We start from the raw sequence: 10,547 nt of genomic DNA on the forward strand, positions 1-10,547 counted from the left end.
TTGTTGTTTTTGTTCGTTTGTGGGGTTTTTAGCTTGATAAACTGGTCGTGCGTGATTTTTTAACTCCATATAAAGATATCTTTAGCTTTTTCGCATTTTAGCCGTGATCAACGTGTCAAATAACAAGGAGTGATATTGAAATAAAAAAGTTCTGCTCAACAAAAAATATTACTTAAACACAACAACTCATATCCTTTTGTGTTCTTTAGTGTTCCCTGAGCTTTACCAGCTCGAGGTGATGCATTTGGCTGAGTTAAGTTTACACCCTTGCGTGAAATTTACTCAGCAAACGTACTTGTCTAACCGCACGTAACCACAGCAAGGAATGGGTTAAATTCTTTAGAAGCTTGACTTAGTGAAAGTAACTGGACTGAATTCGACAAACGAGCCGGGGAAAAAGGATTCAGCCCTCCTCTCCTCTCCATCTCTCAGTCCTCCTGAGAAGTGCTATGTTGTTTTGTGTCAGAGCTGAAACTGGAAGCGCACTGCCGATTTTAATCCATTCTCCACGAAGCTTCAACGTCTGTGCCCGCAAACTTACGTGATGTTTGCTAACTTACACGTAGGCTTTAATTTATTAAGTTTAATTGCCATGGCTAAACGATCACTTTTATTTTTATATATTTTCCAAGGACTACTCCCCCTCAGCTTTGGGCAGCAGCGCACGGTTGGCCCCTGGCGGCACCGGATTCAATGGGAGAACAACGGGCAGGTTTACAGTTTAATGAGCACTGGGCTGGAGTACCAGGCTCCGTATCGGTCCACCAGCCAGTCGAGGGTTTACGTGAGCAGTCGGAGGGATGGTACCGGGACCCAGATGTCTGGAGCGCGCAGAAGAATGACGCTTGTGAGAACCGGACCAAATGAATCCAGACAGTTCAGGACTGATAACAGTGCACAGTCGGGACTTCTCACACCTGGACACGATGTTAGACCGTATGCGCCGGTGAATCGTCATGCGTCAGGGTTCGGACAGCGACTTGAACGCCCTACAGCAGCAGTTGTAAGACATCCAGGCGCACGCCATTTTAATGGTGAATTCACCAGAACCACGAACGCCTCTTCACCGGGGAGTTCAACAGATTTTTCTGGCGGTAATGGAGGTTCTGTCACTGTGGATAATACCGCACTACATACTAGAATAGGTGAATCCGGACCTGGTGCGCAAAACCAACAGTTACGCGCGGGGCCGGAGGTGACGCCCGTCTCCAGGCAACCTGCTCAGACTGATCGCTCCATCTCAGCAAACCCGTCAGGTCTGGAAAATGAGTCTGAGGCACCGGCTGTATTTCCTGCACTTACTGAGGAAAACAGCAATGGAGAGGACATGGTCAATGACGACCCTCGAAACCCGCTTAAAAACCACAGGAATTCTGTTTTCTACAACATGTATCCGACCAGAGGGAGGTCAGCGGCCCGCACCCTCCGTCCGCCTGGCACAGGGTACGGCACAGGATATTTCCAAAACGGTAGGTCAAGTGTTCCATTTATATAATATTAGAGAAGTCAGATTATGTAGATCAGGGGTGTCAGACATAAGGCCTCTGTCTGGCCCACGGGACGGTGTAAAGGATAGTTCAGATTTTGAACTTTTAAAAGTAATTTATTAAGTTTTACAGTTTTTGCTATTGATCCATTCATACTACATAAAAGTACATTTTCTGTGAATTAATGAAAACTTTATATTCTAAATTTATGATAACAAGACAGAGCCTTTACACCTTAATCATTTCGTTTCACTGATCAGGCCCACTTCACATGAACGTCCACGATGTAAAATGAGTTTGAGATCCCTGATATTTGTTAGCTGTTCTTCAAATTTTATATTTCATATAGTTAGCCAAATGGATAGATTTGCAATGTAAATTATTAAAATTAAGAGTGGATTAAGAAACTGTGTCTGTGATCAATATTTTAAAATAATATAATTCCAGCAAGCAAAACCTGTTTTAGTGTTAATTTGGCCACTACTTTAAAACAGCTTGTTATCCATTATTTGGCATGAATATTACTGGCTTTACATTCATGTAACGGTTCTATGGACACACAAAAACACTGTTATATTTAAAATCATCTGCTTGTTTGATTATTTAAGGACAATTTTCATAACTTTATGTCTCACCTTAAACAAAAAGCCAAGGAGCGAGAGAAAAAAAAGTCTTATTTGGCTTTTGGAGCTGTAAGGAATGTGAAACATGTTAAATTATGCCAACAAACACAAAGCAGCTTACATTTCCAGGGTGTCTATTTCTGTGGATTATTCTCAGCCTGAATAAGTTGGGAACATTAAGATGTCAGGAGGAAAAAAAAAAACTTGGACTGTCCATTTAATCTCCTCCCAACAGGACTGCCAGACCTTGTGCCAGACCCATATGCCATCCAAGCAGGTACCTATGTCCAGCGCATGCAGATGTACGCGCTTCGCTGTGCAGCTGAGGAGAACTGTCTGGCCAGGTAATCTGAGGTGCCAGAAGTGATTCACTTCTTCAGTATGAACAGAGCAGCACGTAGACACTGAGGCAGACACGCATACTTATGTCCTTTGTTTTGTTTTTTCTCAGTGGGGATCCGTTTTACGTGCTTAAGAACAACTTTTAGTTGTTTTAGGGTTGCATTCAATTATGCCAGTGTAAGCTGTTAAGCATGCTGGGATAACTGTTTTGTTAAGCGAGTTACAAAAGCATTTGATCTTATTACGTAGCAATGATTGTCCAACATGACTGTCCAACATCATGTCCTGCCAAGACATAAATGTTCTGGTTTGGTTTTCCCAAAAGCATTAAGCACAATGGAACAAACCCTTTGCGCTCTGTTACTTTTAAGAAAACTAGACCTGGGAGCTCAGCCAGTAGCACTTTTCCAATGCAGCTTACGCTTTTTTCTCCTGTGATTCATCCAAGATCGGCTTATGGACCCACTGTGCGAGACATCAACTTCAGAGTCCTCCTGCGGTTTCCACAGAAAGTGAAGAACCAAGGCACCGCTGACTTCCTCCCTTTCAAGCCCAGATATCAGTGGGACTGGCACAGCTGTCACCAGTGAGTTTGATGACTCCTAAATCCTTTTTCTTAAAAAAAAAATTTTAAAAAGGGATTAGCCATTCAGATATGACAAACTAGGAAGAACACCAAACCCTCAAAATTCACATAAGACAATAAAATTGCGGGTTTTTTAGACATTCCTGAGCCATAACAAAATATCCGCTATTGATTCTTTTCCATCTGTTTTGCACCCACAGACACTACCACAGCATGGACGCCTTCAGCAACTACGATCTGCTGGATGTTATCACAGGACGTAAAGTGGCAGAGGGACACAAGGCCAGTTTCTGTCTGGAGGACACGAACTGTGATCCTGGATTCAGGCGACGCTACGCCTGTACAGCTCATACGCAGGTAGCACACCATCATATGTTATGTGATATAACGCCGCACGGATTGATATCTGTTTTACACGAGAGCTGAGGAAAAAGATAAAGAAAGAAGATGCTCAGTTCAGTTAGGTTTAATTTTATTTAAAACATTCATCCACCTATTTGTTTTCTGAGTCGGAATGCTTGCGGATTTACAACAGTTCTCGCAAGATTTCATAGCCCAACTTCATTTGAGGGCAGTGTGGAGATAAAGTCTTTTTTAACAGGAAGAACCCTCCATAACTTTGTGGGATAGGTCAACAGTAGACATGCAAAGTCTTAAGATCTTTGTGAAGTGAAGGTTTAAAGTTGAGATGAGATGCATCATTCCCGATCTGGTAAAAAGAGATTTGTGACGGAGATACTTTTACATGCACTTAAATTTAAATGTAAAGCTACTGCTATCGCTGACCTATGCACCTCAGGTGAAGCATGGAGGCTGAAGTCTAATTTGCTTCAGGCTATTTCCTGGGTGTTGTTCCCCCACTCTCTGCTCTCTGAACTACCCTGTAAAGTAAAGACTAAAACAGCAGTAGAGACTTGCTATATATCAACTATCACCACCTTTGTGCCAAACTCAAGCAGTATTTTTTGCATTGGACTCTCCAGGATTCTGGTATATTTGAGGTCTTCAAGTTCATGGTGAGATCAGCTCAATCAGACAAGCCGGGTGTAAAATGATTTATTACAGCAGCAGAAAAATATACTCTCCCTGCAAATCTGTTACATGTAAAAGCCTGAAAGTGATGAGTAATGCAGGAATTATGGCTTCACGTATCTGTGAAACATCCATCCAAAGCTCTAACTTCACACAATTCAGCCAGCACAGAGACTACACAGACACATTTATGCGAAGTCCTCCAGAAAACCAACGGCTTGCAGCCCGAAGATGATGTCGCTAACCGTAGAAAGCTGACTGGCTAAATAAACTGAAGGAGAAACAAGAAAAAAACCCATCATGGATAAATATAAATAAATAAAATAAAATAATAGATAAAAACTAGACTTTTGGAAAAAAAATAGCAGACTGAAATGATTTTGCGAACTTGGAAAACTAACTGCAATAAAATATGTAAATGTAGAGAAAACATCATTAGTTTTAGTATCTGTTACTTTGATTAATGCCTGAAGAGGCATTGATGGGCATTTACTGAAGCTCTGAATGTCTACAAGACTATGAGTCAGTATTTGTATTGCATTGATTTTCCTAAATATTGCCTCTCTCCATGCAATGAAAATTAAAAAACAAAACTAGAACTATGACTGAAATTAATAAAAACTAAACTAAAACTAAAATTTTACTAACTAAAATGAAATATGAAAACTCACTCTGTAAAGAAACTGAAAAAAAAAAACCATATCAAATCGAAATAAAAATAAAAAACAAATTAAAAAACTACAGTAACTCCGGTACAGACACATTCTTTGTATACTATGACTGCATCAGGCCCAACAGCAAAAACATGTAAAGTAGCTCACCGGTTCCTCTACAGAGTTTTGACCCTGCCCCCTGACAATGTGGATCTGTAAAGCTGTGCACAGCACTTACACACTTCCGGGACACTACTGATACTTAAATATGCACAGGCAGATTTTAAGGAAGTGGAAGGAGCAGCAGTGCAGGACAGAGATTGCAAATTATGAAGCTTAAACAAACCACCAAATTGGGAGGGTGATGTGAGGAAAGTGAGACATGTCACGTGTGTCTGAAGCAATGCTGCTTGAGTTGACTGAACTGGCTCGCAGGCTTCTCGCCATTTATTTCACAAAGCTCCTTCACAGCCACAGACGACATTAAACAGCTGTGTTCACAGCCACTCACCATGATGAGTAAATATACTTGAGCTGTAAAATCACTGGAGACCCACTTTAAATAGCAAATAAGAGCTAAACAAGAAAAGTAAGAATGGGTAGGACTTTTTAAAGTAGTTCAATAGGAAAACAACTGCAAGTGTTCATTTGCATTATTCTGAAGGCCCAGATACTTTTATGAAGAGCTTTAGGAGAAAATACGAGTCTTTATTGAGGTAAAAGTGAGTCTGATGTGCAGGTGATGAATCCAGACAGACAAAAGCACGAGGAGTAGACTAAACCAGATATCAGGAAACAGAACTGGGTAGAAAACACAAGGCAGCGCTCATTAAGAGCATGTTGGAAAGCAAATTGCACACTAAGACAGTCTGGAAGGGAAAAAAGGGAAGACATGCAGCTTAAATACACAGGGAAGACAGTTAGAGGCAGTGGGACGCATTAGGGCGGAGCACGCAATCAAACAGGAGAAACGGGAGGAGGTATTTGAAATGAGAGGCTGAGTAATAAAATAACACACACAGAAAAAAAGAAAAATATGTAACAATGGAAAAAAGTTCATAAGCTATTCAGCAGACTTCTGATCCTTCTGTTTAGTTTATCACATTAGAAATAAAGATGCTTTTGTGTTTTTTGTCTTTTGCAAATCCTCCAAATCCACTTCAGAGAAATGTTTTTCTAACTAGAACATTTATTCCAATAAAACTAAACATCCTGTTGCCACAGGAATATTTATCGTATCTTTTGCGTGAGCTCTGTGATTCTGACTCTATATAATGTTTAAGGTTAATGCTTTCTTATGACAGATATGCGTGCGCCTGTTCAAGTTATAAAACCTCACTGAGGTGACTGTGTTTTGTAGGGTCTGAGCCCAGGTTGCCATGACATCTACGCTGCCAACATCGACTGTCAGTGGATTGACATCACTGATGTGCCTCCAGGAAACTACATCTTGAAGGTGTGTCACATGTTCGTTCTCTGTATGTGTATTTCACAACACAGAAATAAATGTTTATAACCTCCTGCTACAGAATTTATTCATGATTTATGTATTTTTTTTGTCAGGTTACAGTCAATCCCAATTTCCACATCCTGGAGTCAGACTTCAACAACAACGTAGTGAGATGTGATATTACTTACACAGGCGTTTATGTTCAGACACGCAACTGTCGAATAACGAGGTATTATAAGAGGGTTTCTCTGAGCATGATCGTAGCATAGATTCGAGTGAAAAACAATGCTTTTTAGAGGGCTCAGTGCAGTCCTGTGAAAAACCAAGTCCACCCTGTTTTCATAAGAATTAGGAAGGTAAGTAGCAGCTAAAGTGCTGCTAATCGAATAGATTTGATTAACTGATCAACAGCAAGTGTGAGCAAGCAGAAGCTTTGTCAGTTTGTTGGTCTGTGTTAACCCAGTGCCACAATCTTCCTAGGAGTTGACATCTCAGCAAATTCAAGGTCAGACTGCAATTCTCAGAAACAGCAAAAAAACAGACGGCTGCATCTCCGACTCTACAGGCCACACAGCATTTAAAAGATTAAAGTTCACAACACCACTTTGAAAAAAGATTGAACATGGTTTATTTGGAAGGGCTAACAGGAGAAAGTCTCTTCTTTCTTAAACAAAGAAGAAGAAGAAGAAACCAAAAAGAAAAAAAGATGAAAGCACATCTTAGGTTTGTATCTTAGGTTTTCACAGGACTGCACTCGTACTGCAAACACTTTCCTTTTCATGTGACTGTAGGCTGTGTTTTTGTACTCTGGACATTTTAAACACCACATTCCCTTTATTGAACTGGAATGAATGATTCATTTGGTAAATATTTCAGATTTAGTCAACACGAGATGTCTCTTTATATATGTTATCCAAATTAGTTTAAATTAGTGGTTCCAAAAATCTGGGACATTTCCCAGAAATGTTTTAGTGAAAACTATCAGGTTGTTGCATCAAAGCTGTATCAAATATATTTTATTCTAATTCCTAATGCTTAATGATTTTCTCTTTATCTGTTTTCAGGGGTTGAAATATTAATTTTTCTGGAAACATGCAGAAGTTTGGCAGTAAGACCCCGTCTGTACTGCACAGGCTCAACGACATCAGTGAAAAAAGGTTTATGCAGTTGGTAAAATGTTGTATTGTAATGGTGAGCTGCATTCCTGCTATGAAGTCTTGGGGTTGCATTTATTCAGAATAAATGCAAAATGAGTTTACACAAACTTTGTATATGGAACTAGTGATGTCATCAGAATTACTTGATTGTGTATTTCTAGAAATGTGCTACGATTGGTTACAAATTATGTTTTGGTTTGTTTTTCTTAACAAATACAAATACTGTTCGTAGACACGTTTCTTCCTTTAAGTGCTACTTACTCGCTTGAAATGTGTGTATTGTTTGTCATTTGATGTCGTTGTTAATGTTTTTTTCTGATTTTTGTTACTATTATGTGCACATTATTAACATCTAGAGTTTTATTTAACCTTATAACATCCACTCTTTTGGGGAAACTCTTTTAGGGATAAGGTTTAATGTTGCTCATTGTCAGCTCCATAATTTGTTCTTCCTCTCTACTAGAGGAGTTTTGTGTGATTACCAGTTCAAAACAAGGTCCCCTGGATTTCAGCAGTGATTGGCTGCCCTTCCTTAAACATCACGTTGGATCGGGTTGGTCTGCTCACACCCAGAGCCTGATATATTAGGCGTGACCATATTAGGGGAAAAAAGCTGACCACGCATTTAGAGCAGTCTGATGCCTGATCTTGTGGATCACAGGGAGTACAGTACTTCCACATACAGTGACATTATTATTTGAAACTTTGATCATATGAATATCAACCACTGTAAAACTGTACATCAGATATCATCAAATGCTCTACAAATCAGGCTTGAAAAACCATGGCAACCAAAACACTAAGGTTGACGCTTCAGAGCCAACAGGCAAAGTAGTGATGTTTTATAACGTCTGTCGTTGTCCTGTAGACAACTTAGGATGTTACTGTAGAACTCCATGTTGATAGTCTGGTCATGACGGGTGAATTCATGGAACACCCTCCAAACCCCCTCCAAAAACTCCTCGTCACACTCCTGACCTGAAGTGTCGCCATCGGGCTTGGAAACTTAGGACGCTTCAACTGAAAACTGCTGGGTCATAGCTGGAGGTCCAATTCTAATTACCAGCAAGTACCACCAAGGAAGTCGGTCTTCAATTTGAAATTAAATCAGGTATGTTTTTGTGTTTGTTTGTTTGTTTTGTTATTTTATGATAGTGTTCCTGGAGCTTTTTGACCATACCTTGTATATAAGAAAAAATAAGAAAAAGGTTAGCTCCTCTTATAATACAGGAGCTACATTAGTTATAATAGAAGGTCCGAACACATGTATGTGTAACGGTGGACCCAAGAAATACCAGCCGGAGCGACTTTTGACAGTGCAGAACTTTTTATTAAGCTCGGGTTGTAGTGGACACATATACTCCGCGCTCTCTTTCTCTGCTGTCACGTTCCTTCTCCGTCTGTCACTGCCAACACATAAAGAGACACAATCACTGTCAGATCCCAGCACACCTGTTCACCCCGCCCCTGCGCCGCCCCGGGAGCTCACTGCGTCACGCCTCCTCTGCAGCTGGCCAAGGACCACACCCACGCCACAGTATGAAACCACATCTTAAAGGTTACTGATATAATCTGAAACCTGCTTATTAGCCTGTGGCTCAGAGACATCCTAAACATAACCCTAAACAGATCACCATCCAATCTGGTGGATGTTAAGAGGTTTTTACATAAAAGATATTCTAGATCGTTGCTACTGTCAACAATTATCATGGAAAAACATCTAAACCAAAACTGAGAAGAAGATCCACAACACATGGTGGAAGGTTTTACAAAGACAAAGAGAAGTTGTATTCTCCAATAGGTCACTACAAAACACCCCATGGGTCAAAGCAGCCCATTTTTAGTCCCAGGACTGAGCTCTTACTGGGTGACTATTGTGTAGTGTGATCCTGGCCTTCTATAGGATCACACTGCATATGTATAATATATGTGGCTTTAAAAAAAACATAATTTTCTAAAACTGCAGCACACTAAGTAAGCGAACACTACTCAAACAGCAGTATTTATGGCAGCCGGATAGTGAATGAAGACTCCAGTAAAAATAAACCACAGCATCCATGTTGATGATAAAAGAAGAAATAAGTCAGCCGGTTAAAGAGTGTGACTCAGAATATTTTTCAGTGGAGCTCTTGGGAGCAGATGAATAACATGCATCAGGTTTTGAATAAACACAGACAAGGCCTAGTAGAAATCCTTCATTTTAATCTTTTCAGGGGATCTGTTGACAACAGGAAACAAACAACCACATCCAGCTCATCCTTTAACTTGGACATATTAGAAAACTGCAAATACTCGTTTTATGTTAAATTGTCAAGGATGTATGTTATGAGTATGTTTCTACAAGTGTGTGTTAGTGTATAACTGAGTGAATGGAAATGTTCACATGATAAAACAGTGTTGAAAATATAGTCTGATGTGTTGATGCATTACATTACAAATCAAAGTTTCATGTTAGAAAATGCCAAAATATGTTTGGATTTTTTTCAAGATTGTCTGTTGATTTACTATATGAAAAGTAGTATAAATTATACTTTTGACAGTTTCAGATCTTACATCACAGTTGGACAACAGCTGTGATGTAAGATCTGAGATAACTCATAAGCACACTGCAGGATTAAAGCAGTTTCTATCCTCAGTGTGCGGCCTCAGAGACAAACAGGCCTGCAGGCAGACGCTCTGTGAAGACACAAGATCTTCTGCATCCTTGCCATATCTACTAAAACACAGTCAGAGCATGATGAATGGAGGCCTTTTCCAATTCTCTTCTTCGATGCATATTTTAAAAAAGGGTTGTAAAATCCTTCTTGGCTCAGAATTCACCACATTTTGGTTTGACTCACATGCGCGGGGGCTTGTCCGGGATGAGGTGTTTTTAATAGCTCTGGGATATTTTGTCTGAGTGGGAGGATTGACACATCACGCCAGGGAGGATGTCCAGCGTGTTGCTGAAATTTTTTTTTTTTTTCTAAAGGCAACCGTGTTTTTGCAGCAAGCAGTAGACGGTTTCAAACAGCAATGAGTGACGGAAGAAAAAAAAAGCAAACCTGCTCCAATCACGTTCGCTTTGAGTGGATGATGGTTTGTCTGATTCAAAGATGTCTTTACTTACTCGTGCAGGTTTTGTACATTATGAAGTGGTTTTGAGTGATGCACTGGAAAACAGGCCCCAGACAATGTATGCGCCGTTAAATGCACAGATGTTGGGTATTTGCAACGG

General features: G+C 40.1%; 1 protein-coding gene across 1 annotated transcript; it reads left to right on the forward strand.

Moving 5' to 3' along the window:
- Positions 1 to 402: 402 nt before the first annotated feature.
- loxl5b (lysyl oxidase-like 5b) lies at positions 403 to 8,595 on the forward strand. The gene is made up of 7 exons (XM_004555326.4): positions 403 to 1,469; positions 2,346 to 2,454; positions 2,901 to 3,038; positions 3,239 to 3,395; positions 6,084 to 6,179; positions 6,287 to 6,402; positions 7,238 to 8,595. The coding sequence occupies exons 1-7, from the start codon at positions 545 to 547 to the stop codon at positions 7,242 to 7,244; spliced, it is 1,548 nt and encodes a 515-aa protein (XP_004555383.1). The 5' UTR covers positions 403 to 544; the 3' UTR covers positions 7,245 to 8,595.
- Positions 8,596 to 10,547: the final 1,952 nt, after the last annotated feature.

This window comes from Maylandia zebra, linkage group LG18 (assembly GCF_041146795.1).
Source record: "Maylandia zebra isolate NMK-2024a linkage group LG18, Mzebra_GT3a, whole genome shotgun sequence".
In the NCBI taxonomy this organism is placed as follows: Eukaryota; Metazoa; Chordata; class Actinopteri; order Cichliformes; family Cichlidae; genus Maylandia; species Maylandia zebra.

Bases quoted from the DNA above. Each gene is read 5' to 3' on its own strand.
- loxl5b (XM_004555326.4), top strand. From the start codon at position 545: ATGTTTGCTAACTTACACGTAGGCTTTAATTTATTAAGTTTAATTGCC. The intron at 2,455-2,900 runs GTAATCTGAGGT...GATTCATCCAAG, and splicing joins GAGGAGAACTGTCTGGCCAG to ATCGGCTTATGGACCCACTG. The intron at 3,039-3,238 runs GTGAGTTTGATG...TTGCACCCACAG, and splicing joins GACTGGCACAGCTGTCACCA to ACACTACCACAGCATGGACG.